Source organism: Emydura macquarii, unplaced genomic scaffold (assembly GCF_026122565.2).
Source record: "Emydura macquarii macquarii isolate MOO-44397 ecotype Brisbane River unplaced genomic scaffold, CSIRO-AGI_Emac_v2 contig_306, whole genome shotgun sequence".
Classification (NCBI taxonomy): domain Eukaryota; kingdom Metazoa; phylum Chordata; order Testudines; family Chelidae; genus Emydura; species Emydura macquarii.
The window spans coordinates 14468006-14489011 of NW_027130443.1; the positions used below are offsets into that span (position 1 = coordinate 14468006).

Sequence of the window (21006 nt, forward strand, 5' to 3'; positions counted from 1 at the left end):
GCAGAAGGCGGGTTCTGGTTCACACCTTGACTGGGGATGCAGAGATCACAACCGAGGGGATCCAGATATAGTGTTCTCACAGGCTGAGCCAGACGACGTGAAGAGCAACAGCGAAAGCCAAGACCGAAGCACACCTGGGTTATTCCAAAGGAGCCGTGTCCAAAAAAAAAAAAAAGATTCCAGGAGCTTCTTCTGCCACTGGAGGAGGAAAAAGAGCCAAGTTTCTAAGAGCCAAGCCAGGCACCATCCGGGAAAAGTCAGCCCGGGGCGGGGGCTTTCCTTTGTTGCATTCTGGACTGGAGGAGAGCAGAGCCTCCCCCTGCAGCAGGGACAGGGGCGCAGCCACAGACCAGGTTCCCGCCCGCGCTGGAGCATTCGAACAACTCAGCAGGGCTGTCAGAGGCATAGCGGTGCAGCCGCGCGTACCCCACGGCAGAGCCGTCACGTGGGGCTGGCTGAGCCCGGGGAGCAAAGGGGGAAATCTCAAATTCCCGCGGAGGAGCAGGCAAAGTGGGCCGAGGGGGAGTCCGTAAGAAGGAGCTAGACTGGCCCATGCAGGCAGAGGCGGGGCACGCCCACCAGCCGGCCCGGAGGGGAGCTTAGACGCAGAGGGGAGGGGTTTTCCCAATCGTGCACTGGCAGTGACCACCAGGTGCTTCGAAATGCAGGCCAAGACCTTTCAGCTCGAGGAGCAAGGCCCGCTGTGGTCCCGAGACGGCAGGCGCCATCCCAGCCTGCACGGCAGGGAGCTGTGCACCGGATGTAATGCTCGGCTCAGCACAGAACTTCCTTGCGGGCCCCAGGAAGAGAGCAGCACCTCTCCCACAGCCCTAGGCCCGTCCCCTAACCCCAACAAGCCAACCCACGGCTCAGACAGGCGCTGGGAGCAAAGGGGCCACGTGGAGCGTGGGGAAGGCAGGGCACAAGCCGCGGCCAAGTGTTAATGCCGATATGTACAGAAGAGGGGTCACTTCATGGAACAAACCAGCTTTGGGGGAGCAGATAGGGCTGCCCCCGCTTCTCGGGGGCTCTGGTGTGTTTTGCTGTCTCCCAGGGCAGGGACACGGACTCCGCACAGCCAAAAGCTGGGGGTTGTTTATCCTCCTGACAAACAGTCGCCGTCTCCCAGGTCTCTGCCGAGGGAGCAGCTGCAGCTCTGCTGATAACCTCGCGGGAAGCGGGCCGGCGAAACAGCTTGTCCCCCACAACTCCATCCAGCTGACCAGCCACCACGCTGGGCTGAACTCCCTGCAGCCACTGGCCACAAACCTGCTGGCTCTGCCCCTCCTTAAGGAGGAAGGTTTTTCTCCCAAGAACCCCAAATCCAATGCGAAGAGGCCTGGGGGGTGGAAGGAGTAACAGCCAGCGGAGCTGCTGGCCTCAGCCTGAATCTAGCCCCTTCCTGCCCCACACGTGCGGCTTGCTTCGGCCAGCACGTGTCTGGGCCCAGCTGCGAGTCCTCCAGCCCCTTCACCCCCATGGCGCAGAGTCCAGCACGCTCAGACAGCCGAGCGCCAGGCCAGGCGATGCTGAGCCCCGAGTCCATGCCAGCCCGCACAGGCACCAGTGCCGCAGGCTCATCCGAGAGCACGGAGCGTGCGTGGGTGAGAACGCAGACCCGTGCTCACAGCACCACGCGTGGGCCGCAAGTGAACCCAGCACATCAGCTCCCGCAACTCCCAACCACCAGGAGAGCCGGAGCCAGGCCTCCCGCGGCCCCACCCACCCGGGAGTTTCCAGGGGAGCCAGAGGCAGCCAAGCCAGCCCAGCAGGGCCCAACCAGCAAAGCTGATGGTGCGTGCGCGAGGGCTGCTGGGAGCAGTGCCATGGCCAGCGTCACCCACACGTGGCCTGCACGCCGAGGGACGCACCCCCCAGCAGCTCACATGCACGCCTCTTACTCTGGCAGCCCAGCTCGTCCTCCCCCTTGCAGGCCTGGACGCAGACGCACAAAGCTCACCGTGAAACTCAAGCGCTTCGCAAGGAACACGGGGCCTCTGGAGACACATCAAGGGCCAGCATGCAGCCCTTTCCCAGAGCCGGGCAAGCACAGCTCTGAGGGAGTCCTGGGATCCTGAGCAACACCCCACAATCCTCCTGGCGCTGCAGCCACGCGTGGGCAGAGGGTGCTGGTGCCTGCAGGTGCCCGACACACGCTAACCCAGGGAGAGAGCGGTACCACACCCTGACCAGGAAGCTGCCCAAACCATTTTTTGTTGAACAGAATCCCCCCCATCTCAGCTGGCAGGTGCCGCTGGCCCCCTCCCACGCCCCACAGCGCTCAGCCCCAGGCCGGCCCAGCTGCCTGGCTCGGCAGCATGAGGGAACACTGCAGTTCTCCCTCTCTCGTAATAAAGGACTGGGATATAAGGACACCCGCAGAGCTGGGCTCACTCCTGCACCGTACTCGTGGTTATAAGTGCTTCGCATACATAGATCTACATCATGCATATACACTGCTGTGTGCCGAGCCGGGGCCAGTTCCCATCCTTCCATTGCATTGTTTGCGTGGGGCTCGCAGTCAGAGACTCCAGCCCCTCCTGCTCCACGTTCTCCCCAGGACCAGGGCTGCGCTGGTTAGTTGCTGCCCGGGTGTTTGCATAGCTGCATGTCTGAAGACACGTCCGCACTAGTAAGCAACTGATTACAAAACGACCTTGTTTACAGGGCTACCGTTCGCCTTGACCAGTAACGCCTGCAGAGACGCCTCAGACACGATGGAAAAAGCACAGCTGTGCATCCTCCAGCCCCGGCCAAGGAAAGCCCCGGTACCGACCCGCACTTCACAGCCTCGCTGGCACAACTAAGGCGAGATGGACTGGTTAGTAGCTAACTCATCGAACCGAGCCACGCACCGAGGCTACAGGGACTGTGGACCATGCAGCTAAGACCTGGCATCTCTGCCAAGGAGCCAGAGTGCCTTGCCCTCGCCCTTCCCCTGGCAGACCGGGTGCCTCGGACGCGAATGATCAAGTTCTCCCTTTTCTAAGTAGCTCAAGGTGGCGCTCGCACCAGCCCACAGGGTTACTGAAGGGAAGGTAAAGGAGAGAACGGAAACTGGTTTCAGCGATGCCCGGAGCTGGCCCCCACACTGGAGTGCCGCCCCCCAGTTATAACGTGAGCCGTGACCCCCGGCGCACACAGGAACTAGGAAAGGGGCTCTAAGGTGATACACAGCGGAGGAGGGGACCAAACCGCCCACGGGGAAGGACAAAGGGTGGGCAGGCGACGCTGCTCCCAGCAATCAGACAGCGACCAGATTTCTCCTCCGGAAGGCTGAAGTCACAAGAGGCTTTTCCATGCCAAGACGACGGCCCCGCTTCGCCTCCCCATCGGTCAGCGTCCAGCTGGGCTTCTGCTACTGAACGAGCGGGACACCAGGACGGGTCACGACACCCCCAAGGCTCTGGAGGGGCAGGAGAGTCGTCTGGACAAGGGACAGAGTCCAGAGTGGGAAAGCAGCGGCCCTGCGGAGGAGCCGGAGGCAGCCGTTGTGCTGGGCACCAGTTGCTCATCTGGCAGGTGGCTGGGACAGGACGGGGTGAGCCAGCGTGACGTTCAAGGAGTCGTTGTGCTGCACCAGGGACATGTGTTTGTAGTGCAGAACCAGCTCCTTCAGGGACGCGTACAGGTTGTAGGGCTCGGCAAAGCCGTAGCCGGTCACCGTCTTGTAGATCACACAGTGCTTGGTGTCTCCATCCACCCTGCGGGGAAGCAGAACCGCACGAGCTATCATGCCTGCCGCCAGGAGCCGGGGACACGAGCCCCAGGCTCCCCCTCCCACAAGCCAGGCAAGACACACTGCACGGGCCACCACACCGCCCTGGAACAGACTCACCACCCACACTCAATGTGCCGCGGGCTCCACCGCCACGCCCGGCCAGTCTGACAGCCACCGGCCCGAGCTGCCATCGCTGCCACCGGCTCCCGCGCAGCCCAGGGAACGCACTGGCTCCTCCGGAAGGAGAAGCAAAGGAAGGACCGTGCTAGGTGATTGGGGCCCCCGCATCCAGGCCAAGACGTGTGCGACCTGCATGCCCGGATGAGACACACCCTTGGGAACCTGAGTGCGAGCTGGGGGGGCAGCTCGCAGGGGACGGGAGACCCCCACCTCCCTGCAGGAACCCACCAGCCTCCTATCAGCGAATGTAACCGAGCCGCTTCAGCCCCGTGTGTGGGACGTGATCCCTGCAGTCGGGGGGGTCCGCGCGGCTGCAGCCCTGCGGGGGGGGGACGACAACACTCACACCACGGAGCAGGCGTAGCAGCCCTTCTGGCTGCTCTCGCGGATCAGGAAGGTGCCGCTGCGCTTGCCACACAGCATCTCCTCGGCCTGCACGCGGTTGATCTTCCCCACGTACCAGGTGCGCTCCTCGTGGTGCGGCAGCTCCTCCTCGTCCTCCATCATGGAGTACTGGCTGCAAGGCAAGTCGGGGCTGAGCGGGCCCTTCCCCACAGGCTGTGCCTGCTGCGGGGGCGGCTAGGCAGCTGCGGCGCTACCCGTGAGCCCCCAGTCCCCGGCGCCAGCACCTTCCGACGCAGCCCGCCGGGCCTTTCAACCGTCCCCAGGGCTCAGGCCACAGCCCCTGCATGCCTGAGGGAGGCTGACAGCACCAGGGCTGGTGTCAGCTTGGCCCCTGCACCCCGAGCCACCAGCACGGAGGCTCAGCTCCGGCCCACGCACCATCGGTGCCAGCACCAGTCCCACGACACAGGCAGCTGCGCTCCTCGCCCCGTCCCGACACCCCGGCGAGGGAGCTCTGCAGCCAGCCTGGGGCGAGCACAGGGCCGGGGCCAGGCGCTCCTGTCCCAGCGCCAGCGCAGCCCCCCCTCACCTCGCTGTGCGAGTCCCTGCCCGTCTCGGCGGCGCTGACTGAGATCCCGTGCCGGGGGACAGCCCGTCTGCAGAGCGCTGCACTGCACTGCCCGGCCTCGGGCGACTCCTCACGCACCCCGAGGCCAGGCTGGCAGGGCTGCTCCGACCAGCCTGCAGTCCCCCACACTCCCCGAGACGCGCCATGGGGCTGGGACGCCGCCACCGCAGCGGCAGGGAACTTACTCCTCAGACTCGTTCTTGATGCCCAGCCACTCGTTGATTTTCTTCTGCCGGGTCCCTTTCTGCGTCAGCCAGCTGGGGGGGAGAGGGGAGTTCACAAACTGAACCGCCAGGGAGCAGCATCCCCTGCGGAGTGAGCCACCCAGGCAGGATCGGGGCACGGCCGGGGGTCGCTGCAGGGCCAGCTGCCCCTTGAGCTCGGCCCAGGCAGCAGAGGGAAGGCGCAACGGGCCGGGGGCAAAGGCTCGGCGCGTCAGCCCCAAGCCAGGTTAGCGGCCCGGCCAGGAGCCAGCCAGCGGCAAGGAGAGATGACGAATGGGGCCAGGGAGGGTCCCGGGCAGGGGGCGGCACCTACACCAGGTACTGGTCCCGGAGCTTGCGCAGCTGCATCAGATCCGGCTTGAGGCTGTTCATGCGCTTGTCGATTTCCCGGTTCTCCGAGGCCTGTTTCTTCAGGTCCTGCTCCAGCTTCATCTTGCTGTCGTGGATCTCGGCGACGCGCGACTTCAGCTTCTCCGAGTTCATCAGGATCCTGTGGGGGAGGCCACGGGAGTCAGGGGTCTCCGGGCGCGAAGGCTGGAGCCAAAGGCTGCTGCCCTGCCCTGCCGTTGGGGCAGAGCTACAGGGCAGGGGAGGGAGGGAGGGAGGGAGGGCGGTGGCAGCGGCAGCAGGGCAGGGCTGCGGGAACGAAAGGGAAACCGTGCTTTGCAAAGGAACCAGCCCTGCTCCATTCAGGCCCCCGCCCCTCCCCGCGGCATCTGGGCGCCCAGCTGGGGCAGAGCTCGCCCTGGAGGCCGGCGGCCCTGGCAGCGCCATGCGGGGCCTCACCGCTGCACCTCCTTCTCGTTGCCCTCCCGCCGGAAGCGCTCGATGTACTCCTTGCTGCACTGCTCCTGCGTCTGGCACTGCTCCTCGAAGATCTTGATGGTTTCGTTGAAGGCCTCGATCGCCGTCCTCTTCATCTGCAGCTCCTGGGGGCAGGGGCAACGCCGAGTGAGCGCCAGCCCACCCCTGGCTTCCCAGCAGTGCTCGGACCCCAGCCCGGCTCCCCCAGCCACGCCTCAGCCCCGGGCGCTAGAGCCCCTCGGCGCAGGTGACTGTGCCCAGCCCTCCCACCCTCCCAGCGCGGCTGCCCGGGGCTGAAACGAGCGAGCAGGGCGAGGAGCGAGCGTGCAGGCCCCACGGGCAGCGAGGAGCCGCCGGGCGTCCTGCACCGCACTGTGCCGGCTGGAGTGCCGGGCATCACCCCGGGAGGTGGCTGCAGACGGGGTACCTGCGAGGTGCGCGTATACTCCTCATACAGCAGGTCGTACTCCCGGCTCTTGTCCTGGAATTGCTGGTGATAGACCTTCAGCTGCTCCCCCACGGCTTCCACGCTGTCCTCCTTCACCACCTGGTCCTGCGCACAGGGGGCCCCACGGCTAGTCAGAGCCAGGCGCTGCTCTCGCCCTCCCCCCCCCACCATCTGAGCAGGATGCCCGGGCACTTCCAGTCTCACTGCAGGGCATCGGCCCAGCCCACCCTGCTGGGGCGTCCCAGGAAAGGAGCTGGGGTGGGGAGGGGCAGGATCAGGGGAGCTCCCCGGGGCACCAGGAAGGATGAGACACAGCCCGGGACCAGGGGGCCCTGTGCCCAGCTGCTTGGAGCCCCCCCGCTTTGAGGACAGGACGGGGCTACCTGGGAGTGGGGGGCCCCCAGCAGGCCCCTGCCTGTCATCTGGCCCTCCGCTGGCCATCTCCAGGCTGCGCTCTCGCTCGCACAGGGGATGGTTTGGGCAGCCCCAGGTCACCGCCCCAGCCACGACCCCTGGGACGTCAGTGTCAGGCTGGGGCCGAGCCAGCTGCCGAGCAGGGGACGCAGCTGGGCCGGGAGCTCCCTGGCCAAGGAACCTCAGCCGGAGCAGCCACGCCTGGCACGCTCCAGGGAGGCGGGAGGACCTGCTGCCACTCAGCCAGGCCCCAGGCATCCAGCATTGCCCCGTTCGCAGGATGGAGTCCCACGGGCTTGCCATAGGGCCGGGCATCACTGCCCCGGTGCTCAGAATCAGACACAGGCCGGCGTGTGGCGCGGGGAGCAGGGTCGGGCAGCTTCACAGTATCTGCGCCAACCGCGCAGCTTGGAGCCGGGGCAGCCCTTCCCCTGGGGCACCCAGACCCCGCAGCCAGGCTCACCTGCTGGTACTTGGAGATGGGGTAGAGCAGCCTGGTGTCCAGCTTCGCGTTGTACTGGGCCAGCGACTCGTGCCGGTAGTGGTTGATGAGCTCCACCACCGAGCCAAAGGTCAGGGGCTCCGAGAAGCCGTATTTCCCCTCCCGGTGGAAGATCTTGATCAGCTTGTTGTTCCCACCTTTCCTGCAGGGCGGAAGCGGCCCCGGGAGAGGCTCAGTGCCCGGTGGAGACCGGCTCGTGACACCCCCGGGGAGCAGCAGGCCAGTGACCTGTCCCCGTGCTCCGGCCACGAGGATCTTCAGCCTCCGGGGGCTCGGGGCAGCCAGCACTAACCTGGCAGAAACCGGCACCCGGGAGCGATGGAGGCTGGGCACGGGGCAGGGGCAGGGACGACCACCCCCACCCCTGCGGCAGAAGTCACACTCCTCCCCTCCCCCAGCAGGACATTGTGCCCCCGGCCCCACTCAAAGAAGGGGGCAGCGGGCGAGTCTGCCTGGGCGGGTGATCCGTGTTCTCCACCTCGGTTTGGGCCCAGAGCACCCTCACCCCGGGGACGGGCGGGGCTCAGGCCACGCGCCCGCGCCAGGCAAAGCCCAGCCGGCCCCCCCAGGGCTGACGGCCCCCGTGGGGCGCGCTTACCTCAGCGTGAGCGTGTACTCGCCCTGGATCTTGCTGGAGGCATCGCGGACCAGGAAGGTGCCATCCGGCGTGTCGCGCAGCTTCTCGTTCACCTCCTCCCTGCAGGGGACAGGGCAGCCGGGGTCACAGCCGGCAGAACTCCCCCCCCCACCCCCGCCCCGCCCATGGGGCAATGGAGCCCAGGGACCCGCTCAGAGCCACCCCCAGGGCCAGTCTGACCCCGCTCGGCCCCCACTCTGCCCCCAACGGGCAGGGCCCTGGGATCTAACGGCTCCCGGGGCAGGGGCTCGGCGTTACCTGGAAATGTCGCCCCAATACCACTCCGCCTCCTGCAAGGGCGCGCTGCTCCCGGGGGCCAGGCTGGGGACACTGGGCCGAGGCTTCGAGGGCTTTGGAGGCAGAGCTGGAAGAGAGCCAGGTGGCCACTGGAGCAGGGCTGTGCTGGGGCCACGCTCCAGCCCCCGGGTACCCCCTTCGGGCCGAGTGACGACACCGCCCGCCCCGGGACACACGCCTCAGGCCCTGCTCTCGGCTGCCCGGCGCGGCCCGGAACGGGCACAGAACTGCAGCGGTGCTGGGGGTGCTGACTTGAGAGCCCCGAAGGCAGCGTCCTCCAGGCAGGGCCCAGGCGACGGCAGCGCCCCCCACCGGCCAGAGATCGTCTCTGTGCCCCTCCCAACTCAGGCCTCTCCCCCGGCCAGGCCGGTTAACGCCACGGGCTCTAGGGAAGGAGCCAAACACGCAGCCCTGGCAGGAGCCTGAATGGCCTCACCCGTCCCACGGCAGGGAGCGAGCAAACAGCAGCCTGGGGAGGCCGGGTCACCAGGCGCGGCAGCTGGGGGGGATCAGTACCTGGAGGCACCTGTTCCGGCTCCGAGTCCTTCGCCTGCAGCAGCGTCTCCAGGAACAGCCTGGAGAAATCGTGGCTCAGCTCCGAGCTGCGGGGAGACAGGAACCAGAGATCAGCAAGCGGGAGAGAGGCCCACGCAGAGCCGGGGAGGAGGGGAGTCCATTGCCCCCGCTCCCCACGGCTCTGGGGTGCTCTCAGGAGGCAGCGTGGTCTGGGGGAGATGGGGCAAGGCCATTGGTCGCTGCCTGCAAAGCCTGGCTACGCGGAGGGGCGAGTGCACGGCCCCCCAGCTGCACTCGGGGCTCCTGGACTCCCCAGCTCAGAGGCCCGGCTCGTGGCAGCAGGGGCAGAGCGCTGCCGGCCAGGTCTTGCCCAGGTCTTGCACTGGTGAAACCAAGCCCCCGCCCCACACACCTGGCGCCAGGCAGCCTGAGCAGCAGAGGGCCGAAGATCTCGCCCAGGGCCCGAGGGTGGAGGCCGTTGCTCTCAGCCTGCTGGGCCACCCTCGCCAGGTGCTGGAGCAGGAACTGCAGGGTGAGCAGGTTCTGGAGCGGGACCGCAGGAGACTCCAGCGCCAGCAGCAGCTGCTTCCTGCAGGCGTCCGGCTGCGGGATCTCTGGAGAGAAACAAGAGACATGCTGCAAGGGCAGGGGCTGGGCCCGCCTCGCTCTCCAGAGTGCCCAGAGCTGCACTGTAATCCACCGGTGCACTGGGTTAACACTGACCGGGCCCTGGAGCCCTTAACACCCACCAACGCCCAGCCCTACCTCCCCTGCCTCCCGGAGCGCAGCCCTTACCTTGCAGGATGCGCAGGATCTCGCCATGCACAGACACCGGGACCACGGGAGCAGGCAGGTCCTGCAGGAAGCCCAGCAGCCCCTCGCCCAGGGAATGCACGTCAAACGGCTCCACGTCGCCCGGCGCCCAATCTGCACAGAGCGAACAGACCCTTCCAGCCGGTGCCGGGGCTCACGCACGGCAGCCCCCAGGCGCTCGCTGGCCAGTGCAGCATTAAAGGATGTACCTGGCGTTTCCCCAGCGCGGAACTCGGGGGCACGAGAAACCCCAGGATCTGCAGCAGCGGCTGCGGCTGGGGCGTAGCAGGTGGCGGGGCGAAGGGTCTGTCTGAGGGCCCAGCTGCCAGAGACAGCCATGTTCTCTGATTGGCATCCCCAGGGGCTCCCCCGACCCGCACACAGGCCTAGCGCTGTAACTGACCTCGGCTCCGCCTCGCAGCCCAACACAAACTCACTCCCAGCCCTGGCTCTGCCTGGAAGGGGTCTGGTGCACATGGTTTGGGTCCTTTGTGTTTTTAGACCCCTGCCCAGAGAAGAGGATCAGGCAGCCCTGGGACAACACAGCAACAGCAGCCCCCAGACGGCTGCCCCGCAGTACGGGGCAGGGTCCCTGCACCGGGAACACCAGCCGATCCCGAAGAGTAGTTAATACGAGTTAAGTTACTTCAGATACCATCGCTCCCTGGGCCCCAAACACACACGCACCCCCTGCCTCTGAGCCCCCCACCCTCTGTCCCAGGAAGCTGCCTGGCTGTGCAGGACATTTCAGTCTAAGTTTCTCTCCCTCCTGCAGCATAAAACAAACTCTGGAGACTCTCCCTCCATCTCTCCCAGTCCCATGGGGCCTGAGCAGCCCTTGTAAGAGGAGCAGGTAAAACCCTGTCCAGAGGCAGTGCCATTTTACGCTGACTGCCCCTTCAGCGTAGGGCTGTGAAGAGCTTTCATGGAAAAGGGCAAAATATTATCCTCCCAAAACCCGGCCTGCAAAGGCCAGCCCGAGGGAAGCCGGCACAGCGAGGTCAGCTGCCATGCGGCCGCACGTGCAGGCAGCGAGCCAGCTGCACCAGGAGCCTGGAGCTCAAGCAACACGGCTGAGCCCAACCGCTCCGTCCCTCTGACTTATTCGCGGTTTGTTCCAGCCCGGAGCTGAGGAAGCTGCACCAGCTGTTTGCCAAGACAGCAGGCAAGGGAAACGGAGTTGGCTGGTGGGGGGATCCGGCCGACAAAGCAGTCTGTAGCGGGAGAGCCACGTGAGGAGCTGGTTTGCGACACCAGTTCCAAGTCCAGCGACCAAAGAGCGAAACCCTGTTCCAGGGCCCCTTGCAGAGACGCCGCCTCCTTCTGCAAAGCTGCAGAAACCTGCAACCTTCTCAAAAGCGACACTCGCTGGCTTCCCTCACGTGCCGCTACTCGAACGCAGCCAGAGGATGGGCACCTCCTCGCCCAGGCAGCCGGCTGGCCGGAGAGGGAAGACAAGCGCTGCCTGGATTCCACTGCTGCTGGCACGGTCACATCCACTAATCTGATCCATCTGAACCAATTCCTCCCCCTCTCCCCCAGAACTGGTTCTTACCGGTCTTCAGTGCTGGTCTCAGCTCCGAGCCAGACGTCCTGTATAACATCTCGCTGTCCAAGCCTGGGGACGTGCAGGACGGTTTATATCAGCACTTCAGTAGCGCTGATCATCTCCACGCCTGCACCACCGTGGTCATTAACCAAACCGAGTCCAGCCCCGGGCCGGGAACGCTAGACCCGTTCTGGGCACACAGCCACATCCCAGCAGAGCAGGGCTACCCAGCCTCGGCTCCGGCCATGTGACCTGACTCCAGAGATGGCGCGTTCGCCGTTTTCCCCAGAGATGATGCCACCGGGAAACCCAGCCTACGCTCTGGCCTCCAGGGGACTCAACGTCAGACACAGCCCGGATCCCAGCCTCCCTGGCCTGACAGCCCAGCTGTTCCCACGCTGGGCCAGGAGTCACCCAGCCAGTTCACGCTGCCTTGCTTGCAAGAGGCGGCACCAGTTGGGCTGCCGGGGGGGAGACTGAACCATCCTGGGCTGCCTGGCTCCACGGCTCCGGCAGGGCACGGGCGAGAAGGGTTAACAGTGCATGCTGCCCCAGACATTAACCCCTTTGCTCCCTCATGGCACCAATCCGCTCCCCTCCCGCTCTTACCTTTCTTCTCGATGGCTTCCACCAGCCTCAGCAGAAGCGGGGGGGCGATTTCAGGAGGGGTGAACTGCTCCGACAAGTCCGGGAGCGGCCATCCTGATGGAGACAGCAGGGGAGAGCGGGTGATTAGACCCCCACAGCCAGGCAGGGGGCTTTGCTGAGGCGTGTCTCTAACTCTGATCCCACGGATTGATTCCAGACCCCTGCCCAGGCCTGGCTGGGCCCGCAGCCAGCACAGCCTGCCCCAGCCCGCCCGCCATGGAGGGGTGACCCCTGTGCTGCAGCACCCAGGGGCAGGGGGCTTGTTCGGCAGGGACTCCACGAATGAAGGTGCCGCAGCCCACATGGTGCCCTGGGTGCAAGCGCTTTGGAGCAGAGAAAGTCTCGTCCTGCCTGCCCAGGGCCTGGCACAACGGGGCCCCGATCCGGGCTGGGGCCTGCAGGCACCGTGGGGCTGCATTCAGTCCGTATGGGCTCCGGAAGGGAGCTCTGGGGCAAGGAGAGCAGGGCAGGAAGGGCCCTGGCCGGGAATTCTCACGCTGGGGGGCTGGTCTCAGGGGAGGGCTAAGTTTGGTTCCCCTGAGACTGCCTGGGGCAGGGGAGGAGAGGAACCCAAGCTGCTCCAGCCGTTTCCCAGCAGAGGGCAAAGCTACAAGTCCTTTGCAAGCAGGACAGAATTCCCTGCAGCTCCTGCGGGGGCGAGGCATGCACACATCCTGCGACAGAGCTGGACTGAACACGGCAGCCCTGCAGGTCGCCCAGGCTGGGCCTGGCTCCGACCCCTGGCCAGCTGCTGCCCTGGGTGCGCTGCGGGTCTCTCCCGTTAGCGGGGGCTCACTGGGAGAAGTTTTAAACTAGCAAAAGGCTGTGAAGGCAGGAGGGAGGGGGCGTTCTGGGGGAAGGATAAACCCTCTCCCTTTCATGTTGCCGCCCCCAGCTTCAGTCCTGAGAGCCACTGGCCCTGCAGGGTGAAGAATTAATCCAGTCCCAGCCAGGGGGAGAGAGACTCCGGAAAACTCCTGCCAGCCTGACTCGGCCAGGCACAGGAAGGGTTAATGCAGCAAACTGTTTCTCTTTCTGAATGATCTGGGCTGGACCTGGCCACTGGGGAGTGGGGGGGGGGGGGGGGGGGGGGGGGGGGGGGCCCAGCAGCTGGCTGCGGGGAGCCGGGATTAATCTCCCATTCAGAGAATGCCATGTCAGCACATTCCTTGCCTGGATCGCTTGTTAAACATGGAGACTGGCCCTTTGCCGCCCCCAGGCAGCAGCGCCAGTGTCCTGGTGCAGCGCTGCACGCAGCCAGCGCTGGCTGCAGAGCCAGGCCCAGGGACTGCCGGGTCAGCCAGGGGAGCCCCGCACCGGGACCAGTTTATCATGCGACTGACACACAGGGGCTAAGCTGAACTAAGTGGGGCGAGCTGGTTTGTGCAGCCCGGCTCCAGCCCAGCCAGAGCTGTCAGCCCTGCCCTCTGCTCTCGGGTTGGGGGCTGCACGGCAGAGTCCCGCAGACCGTCCCCCACTCCACGGCGCAGCTAACAGGGACCTGCATCCAGACGTGGTCAGCGGGGCAGCAAGGAGACCCTGCACTGCTCACGTCACCTGCAACGCTCCCGGGTATGCAGGGGTCACATGCGGGCGACTGGCCAGGGCCCGGTGTGGAAGCAGGGCCCACAGCCGTTACAGGTCTCCGCATGAAACCCCCATGCACGCTGGCACCTGCAGCGTCTGTGATGGGCAGGCTGAAGATCGCAGGGCCCGGCCATCCCAGAGAAAAGGCCCCAGGGCCAGGAGTGTGGCTGGGGCTGCATTAACTGGAGCTGGGAAGGCAGGGTCACTGTGGGACTTGTCCTTCTGGGCCCCGCTAGGCACTGCGGCTCCCTGCATTCAGCCGAGTCAGCCACCAGCCAGCTCCACAGCTGCAGTGTCGCCGGCTGCCCAGCTGCACACAGCTGCACACTGGAGTTCCTGCGCTCACTGCGGACCGGCCCCCTGCATCCATCAGCCCTGCTGCTGGCCCCAGGCCGGCCGCTCCCACAGACAGTCCCTACATTCGAACATCCAGGGGCCAGAAACTCTCCCCCGCTGCTCCCAGGGTGCAGCACAGCTGAGCCCGCTGACCCGCTGGGGCGGCGCTGGTCTCCTTTACTGCCAGCATTCCTCATTTCAGACGCTGAGGCCCTTGGCCCAAGACCAGGAATGGCTTATGGCCCTTTGTCAGGGTCTCCAAGCCCCTCAGCTGAGCTTGCAGACAGGGGGAGAGGCAGCGCCCTGACCACGCCTGCCTTGCTCCCAGGAGAGGCGTTAGGCGCAGCTCCCCAGCTGCTCAGTGCTTCCCTTTGCACCAGGAGGGGACGGCAGCCTGCCAGCAGCCGCGGCAGAACGTGGGAAAGGCAAAGACCAAGTGCCCGGCCTGGGGTGCGCTTAGGAGGGCCCGGGGTGGTGACCATAGTGGGGGCTCTGCACTGCAGCCCCCTAGCGCCTGAACTCCTGGGACACGGACGCAGGCATTCGGCGTCCCATTGCTCTGGGGCAGGCCTCTGCAGGCGGGATGCAGTGTTCACACACGTGCCTGGTGCCTTCTGAGATTTCAGGCCCCGACGGCTCCAAATCGAGCGGTGATGAGAGCAAGAAGCAAGGAGGGAGGGCTGCAGGGGGAGATCAGGCAGAAAAAAGGAGCCTGAATGTGGGTGCAAACAGTCCTTGAGGCCACGCTGCAGCTTTCTCTGCTCGCTAAGGCCCTTCGGGCCGTGGAAAGCAGAGTGTAACTCAGAGCCGCCCCAGGGCTGCTCGACTGGGGCCTGGGGGAAGGGCCTTGCGCAGAATACACGGAGGGAGCAAAAGGCAGCTTAAGGCCCCCATTTCCCCTCCAAAGCGCAGGGAGGGAGTCACAGACTCAGGCCCGGGGCTATTGAAGCCGGAGGGAAGCCCACCGAACGGCTCAGGAGCATGGCTGCGTCACCCAGGGGCCTGGCTGGAGGCGCTCGGAGGAGGGGTTCCCTATGGACGCCAGGGAGATCGGCACAGCCCAGGGGTCTGCTGGGCGAACTGCGCCCTTGCTGGGGAGGGGCAGAGCTAGTGCAGCAGCTGAGCTGCTTGGGGAGCAGGGGGCTGGCAGCTGCCAGGCCTGCCTCTCTGGAAGGGCCAAACAAGAGTGCGCCTCTCCACCTGGCCGGCCGGGAACGTGCTGCTTCGGCAGGCAGCTGCAGCCTGCACCAAGGCGGCGGCTCTCCTGCCTGCTGGGCCTTCGGGCTGGGGAGTCAAGGGCCGCTCACATCGCAGGCAGGGCGGCTGCGGAAACATCCTCAGGCTGCCCGCTGCCTCACAGACACCAGCAGCACCCATTCAGGCACCTCTGTGACCCTGGCCCGGCAGGGCTGCCCCTCTCACCAGACGCAGTGTGAAGAAATCAGTCCCCTCAGCTCTCTTCTGCCCTCCCTGTTCCACCAAAGCCCATGAAGGCAGCCCAGCCTTTCATCCGAGGGCCCTAACTCACTTCTCTCCCCACAGCCTGTCCGAATGCACCGAGGGGTTAAGGGGCTTGTCCACCCAGGAATCCTGGCTCCAGCCCCTGGACGGGACAATTCCCGAGCTGTGTAAGAGAAGCGCCAGGGAAGTAAAGTCGCTCTGGGGCTACCCTGTGACACTGCGCGTTCCCAGCGACGCCAGGATCAGACGAATCCTTCAAAGGCCTTCTCCTAAAGGTGGATTTCTGAGCAGATGTTTGTCTTCATCTTTAACCCATTTGCCCACCCTGCTCGCACGGTTGACGTGAGAGTCTCTTCCTCTGCAAAGCGCCTCACCAAGAGTTCATCTGGGGGGAGAGGATAGGATATGAACGGCCCCTCTAGATTGCAAGGGGAATCTCAGAGCTGCTTCCCCGGATCCTCCTTCACTTTCCCATCTCCACGCAAATAAAGCCCCAGGCTGCGATGTGGTGAGCAGCCAGCACTCCTTGTAATGGGGTGCACACGCTTTCCTCCAGCTACAGGCTGGGTCCAGCACCGAAGTGACGACCAGCAACGCCCTGCCCCCTGATCTCTGACGGGCCCAGCAAGCCCAGGACTGGAAGCACAGGCTGTTTCTGGCCTGTTTTCCAGCCGAGGTGGGCCAGGATTTTGGTCACGTCCATTCCACCACATCACAGTGCTAGACAGAGCCCCTGGGCTGGCCGGCTCGCTCGGTGCACAGAGTGGAAGGCCAGGTGCCCGAACACACCTCCACCAGGCCGCGCTGCCCTGCGACGCCAACAGAGCCGCCCGCAGGAGCCCAGCGAGGGCCAGGCCTGCGTGCAGGGATGCCAACGTACCCGATGCGGAACCGCCAGCCCGAGCGCACTGCTCAGCACCGTCCCGCTCTGCAGGAGCGTTTCTGAACGCCGTCCCCATTGGATGCTACGTGCCAACCCCACGCAGCTGGCCTCGGACCCCAGGCACAGACCGAGAGAAAGGTTTTCCTTTTATTACCTAACCCTGTGCCCAGAGGCGCCTGGCCCCAGCCTTCGCAGGTGCTGTCGGCAGAGCTGCTCAGCTCAACCAGCAGCAGCTTTGCAGACAGAGGCAGCGCCCAGCACAAGGGGGGGAAACCTGGATTCCTGATGCAACGGCTCCTCCCTCCCCACGCCTCTCGCACCAGCCCTCTCCCCACCCAGGCGTGCTCTGCTGCCCAGCGTGGGCCCACAGCTGCTCTCCTCCTTCCCCGTCCTCCCCCCCACTGGACCCCGGCGCCTTCCCTCTCCTCCCGCCTGTCCCAGGCCCTGAGCCAGTGGTTCTGACACACGAGAAGGGTTCACATTTGCACACAAACCACAGACTTGAATTTTCCAGGCAATTCTTTGTTACTTGCATCAGCGAAGCATCCAGGGACCCTGCTGTGCCAGTCCATGGCAAGGGACAGTCAGGGCCTCAAAGAACTTCCCCCTAACCACACTCGGTGAAGGGAGGGGTTGTCATCCCCACCGCAGATGGGAACTGAGGCACACAGGGATCAAGTGACTTCCCCAAGGTCACACAGGCCACCAGTGGCAGGCCTGGGAACTGAGCCCTCTTCCCCCAAGTCCCAGCCCATCCCACGCCGTGACCAGCTTCTCCAGAGGGAGGCAGAGCAGGTCACAGGTGCTCAGGGCCTGAGACCAGCCCTCCAGCGAGACACCCCTGGGGAGAGCGCCCAGCCTCCAGGGCCACCCAGCACTCGCTGGAGGCGGGGCACGGTGCCAGGCAGACAAGCAAGTGGCTCCGACTGGAAGAAATGCTTTTCAGACAATGACTGTTCTCTTTTTGCCCACAGCCCGTCCTATGCATCAGCGGGGCCGACAGGCGAGCGGCAGGGAGCTGTGCCGGGCACCCCCACGGGAGGAGAAGCAGGTGGGGTGGGTCAGGGCTTTTTTCCACGAGGGGGGAATCCTGAATCTGTGACTCTGCCACGCTCTGAGCGAGAGAAACCCAGCTGGAAAGGAAGGCACCTGGGAGCGCTTAGATCAGGACAGATTCCTCCTTGGCGCTGAAACACACCGATGCGGAGAGAGACTCACAGAAACATGGGGCGGGAAGGGAGCTCGAGGGGTCACTAAGTCCAGCCCCCTGCCTTGAACCCTAGGCCAGCCCAGGCAGGCGTTTGTCCGACCTGTTCTTAAATCTCCAGCGAGGGGATTCCACAACCTCCCTTGGGAGCCTCGTCCAGCGCGCACCGACCCTTAGAAAGGGTTTCCTAGCGTCTCACCTGAGCCGCCCCGGCTGCACATTGAACCCATTGCTTCTCGCCCGACCTCCCGTGGCCATGGAGAACGACGCATCACCCCCCGTTGGAACACGTGCAGACTTATCCGGGCCCCCCACAGACTGGACGGGCCCCGCGTATTTAACCCTTCCTGCGAGGTCAGGTTTGCCAGAAGTTTTATTTTTGTCGCTCTCCTCCGGACTCTTTCCCATTTGTCTGCATCCTTCCTAGCGTGCGGCGCCCAGGCCTGGGTGCAGTGACGCAGCTGAAGCCTCCCCAGCGCCGAGCAGGGGTTAACAGAAAAGCATCCTTCCCTGCTCTTGGCTGGAAATAGCCCCTGCAGGTGAGGGGCCACCACAGCCCCGTCGGCAGAGTCCTGCTGGCCAGCCCCGGCGGTACCACACAGACACGGTACTGCACGGGGCACTTCTCACACCACCGAGGCCCCGGGCACTGGCTGGCCGCACTGCAGTGTGTCTGCTAGAACGGCTGAAAACCCAGGTGGCAAAGGCCGTCTGTGCAGCCCTGGCCACACCGGCTATCAGCACTTGCACACGCTCCAGGCGAGGGGGCTGGATGTGCACGACACCTCCTGCGGCAGGCAGGGCTGGCAGGCCCAGCAGCTCTAGGATCCTGCCAAAGCAGAGAGGATGCTTGCAGAGCCCACTCTGCCCCAGGACTGAAATCCATCCCGTGACTTGCATCTCACACAGCCCCCTGGAGCCCCTGGATCCCGCCTGGCTGGGATTAGAGGCCATGGGGTGAGGGAAAGGGCTCATGTGGTGCTTCCCCAGCTTCTGCTACAAGCTGCGAGCCCGGATGAGCAGCATTGCTGGGTGTGTGTGTGTGTGTGTGTGTGTGTGTGTGTGGGTGGGGGGGGGTGCCAGCCCGCACCTCCCCAGAGCTGGGGGTTTTATCACTGATGCATCTGCACTCTCAGCGCCTCCCGCTGGCCTTCAGCCGTCCTGGAAGGCAGAGCCTGTTTGCTCAGGTGGGCGGGGAAGGGGCTGAGCACGAGAGGCTGAGAGCTGATGGTCACAACTGGGCTGAAACCTGGGAGTTCTGACCCGCCTGCTGCTCTAACCACTAGGGAGCCCCACCCCCAGCATGTTCTACTCTCACCCCCGCTGGCCAGGTGGAGGTAGAGACCCTGTACTTCGTTAGCGCTTCACTTTAAGTGACACCCAGCTGTGCAGGGCAGGGCTTACCTTGCTCCAGCGCCTCCTGCATGCGGGGCGTGCTGGCTCCAGGAGTAGCTGGCAGGGGTCTCTGCACCCTGGGTCTGTGGGAAGGGAGGGAGATTTTCACGGGCCCGACGTACTCCACGTAGGTGCCTGGGAAATCCCCTTTCTGCTTGGTGCGCTCATTGATGCCCAGGATCCACCCGATCTGGTTGGGCGTCTGCTCATCTCCGTCCTTGAAGCCCAGAGCCTGCAGGGCGCCTTTGCTCACCACCAGGATGTCCCCAGGGAGCAGGTCAATGTCCTCATCACGCTCTTTGCGGTACTGGTAGAGTGCGCGGTACTGAAAGCCCTCGGTGCTGCCCATCTTGTTGGCCGCACAGGGCTGCTGGAGCTGGGGCCAGCTGCTCGGAAGGTGGGGAGAGGCCTGGGCACTTCGGGCAGCAGGGGAGGGGGCTCAGGCGCTGCTCTCACCCTGCAGCATCCTTTGCGCTCTTAACGTCTCTGCACGAACCAGGCGGAGAGAAGCCTGAGGAGGACGTCCCCGCGCACTCTCAAACTCACGCACGCTGAAGTGCGGCCCCTTTTCCTTAACTTGAAACCACGATTCAACCAAATTATGGAGCAGAGGGAGAACGGGACGAACATAATCCTGCACTCGTGACTGGGCATGCGGCAAAGAAAGGGGGCAGCTCAGGGGTGGGCAATCCTAGGAGGAAGCAGGCTTCTCAGTGTCCGCAGGGCAAGGGCGCAGCGTGTTTCCAGCCAAGCATGGCGTGGGCTGCCGTTCCTCTCGTCCCAGAGCCTGAAAAGGGGAGGAAAGAGTGTCTGTTACTTCATGGCCAAACGCTGGAGCCTGGGCCATCCTGTTCCGCCCCCCAACATCCAAACGGGTGCCTCCCCCATTCTCATCACTCCAGTGCCACAAACGCCACCCACTAGGCAATCAAGTCAGCCCCATGCTCTGATGTTCCTTATTGACACCTGGATCCAGGCACGGGAACGTCAGAGCATGGGACTGACTTGACCCATAAACCTCAAAAGCAAGAGAGACGCCTGGGTCGCTTCTCTCACTGTTGCCACCCAAGGTAACTAACTGCAGGACAGAGAGCAGAGCCTTGTCTGCATGTCTGCAGCCGGCTCCCTGGGACAGCACTTTGCTAGACTCATTCCTTGTCTTCCTGCTGGCGGGTCCTTCACAGCGCGACATTTACAAACTGAGGAAGGAGGCTGAGAAGCCCCAGCCTCACCAGAGGTCTTGGGGCAGAAGCAGAACCTGAGACCGATTTCCCTTTTCTGTTACATTGAATCCATTCACACACGCATGTTTTCCTGCACAATCCCACCTTAATACAGCTCTGGAGATCACCGGCACCACCACGGCCTGGTCTACATCGACACAGCTGTGGCCATAGCTCTGCCCATCTGATGCCCAGCGTAGCCGGGGCTAAGTCAACAGAAGAATTCTTCCATCGACCACTTGCAGCGGTGGATTACCCACGGCGATGGGAAAACCTCTCCCGGGGCTGCAGGAAGCCTCTACGCTGTGGTGCTACTGCACAGCGACAGGGCCCACAGTGCAGACGTGTACCTTTACCTCCAGGCTTATCAATGCCTTGCAGCTGCCGGACAGAAGATGTTCAAAGATCAGGCTAAACAAAATCACCTCTGCTGCTGGATGTCCAGTGCAGGCCAGTGTCTGAACAGGGGGGTGATTTTTCTTGGAGAGAGGGAGGTGAGAGGCAGAGGACGTTATGAAGAAATTAATTGTTACGCTCAACTCCACTTGATTTCTAGAGCCCCCAGTTGCCTTTAAGCTATTCAAAAATACAAAGAGGCTGAGAACGCGGGACCCGCCTGACCCAGAAAGCAGCCAAAAGGAACAAACTTTGACCAGCATTTTAATTCGGAGAGAATCGATGACAATAATTTGAGTAAAATGAAAACCCATGGCGTGCGCACACACATACAGCAGTTGGAACCAGATGTGCCCACGCTTTCCTCTGTCACCCCGATTAGTTCTGGGTAAGACGCAGCACGTCTGCACGACACACCGGGAATCGGACACGAAAGGGGGGCTAGAACGCCTGCAGCACTGAGAGCACTGGAAGCTGGGACTCCTCAGTCTTCGACAGCCTTGGGCAGTCCCATGGAAACCGCCCGGGGTTCCTATTAGCTGCTCATCTGACAACGGCTCCATCTTCCTCTCCCAGCCCGCCCCGAAGCCGATCAGCACAACGGCTTTATCTGCACGCACATGGCCTGGCAGGGAGCTCAAGTGACTGCAGAACTGTGGGGTGCTGTTATTATGGCTCTACGGAGCTAACGTCACAGGGCTGTGGGACACACAGCAGCCTCAGGCACACGACTGACAGACAGCGGGACAAGCTGCTGGCGTCAACATGCTGCAAGCCTTGTTTCGCCAAAGC

At 64.1% G+C, this 21006-nt stretch overlaps 1 protein-coding gene across 2 annotated transcripts in view; it reads right to left on the reverse strand.

Annotated features, from left to right (window-relative positions):
- Nucleotides 1-1595: 1595 nt before the first annotated feature.
- Nucleotides 1596-21006, reverse strand: part of PIK3R2 (phosphoinositide-3-kinase regulatory subunit 2) — a 30575-nt gene continuing 11164 nt past the window's right edge. Inside the window, exons 2-16 of one of the 2 annotated variants that reach the window (XM_067560992.1) lie at nucleotides 18605-19382; nucleotides 11688-11780; nucleotides 11085-11147; nucleotides 9512-9643; nucleotides 9129-9330; nucleotides 8717-8802; nucleotides 8162-8267; nucleotides 7865-7963; nucleotides 7228-7408; nucleotides 6330-6455; nucleotides 5885-6027; nucleotides 5412-5588; nucleotides 5060-5131; nucleotides 4248-4418; nucleotides 1596-3704 (exon numbers count right to left, since the gene is read on the reverse strand). In XM_067560992.1, the coding sequence (XP_067417093.1) occupies nucleotides 3512-3704; nucleotides 4248-4418; nucleotides 5060-5131; nucleotides 5412-5588; nucleotides 5885-6027; nucleotides 6330-6455; nucleotides 7228-7408; nucleotides 7865-7963; nucleotides 8162-8267; nucleotides 8717-8802; nucleotides 9129-9330; nucleotides 9512-9643; nucleotides 11085-11147; nucleotides 11688-11780; nucleotides 18605-18944 (2184 nt within the window). In that variant the 5' untranslated portion in view covers nucleotides 18945-19382 and the 3' untranslated portion in view covers nucleotides 1596-3511. Of the gene's footprint in view, nucleotides 3705-4247; nucleotides 4419-5059; nucleotides 5132-5195; nucleotides 5589-5884; nucleotides 6028-6329; nucleotides 6456-7227; nucleotides 7409-7864; nucleotides 7964-8161; nucleotides 8268-8716; nucleotides 8803-9128; nucleotides 9331-9511; nucleotides 9644-11084; nucleotides 11148-11687; nucleotides 11781-18604; nucleotides 19383-21006 lie in introns of those variants that run through there. The other variant, XM_067560996.1, reaches the window with a different exon arrangement.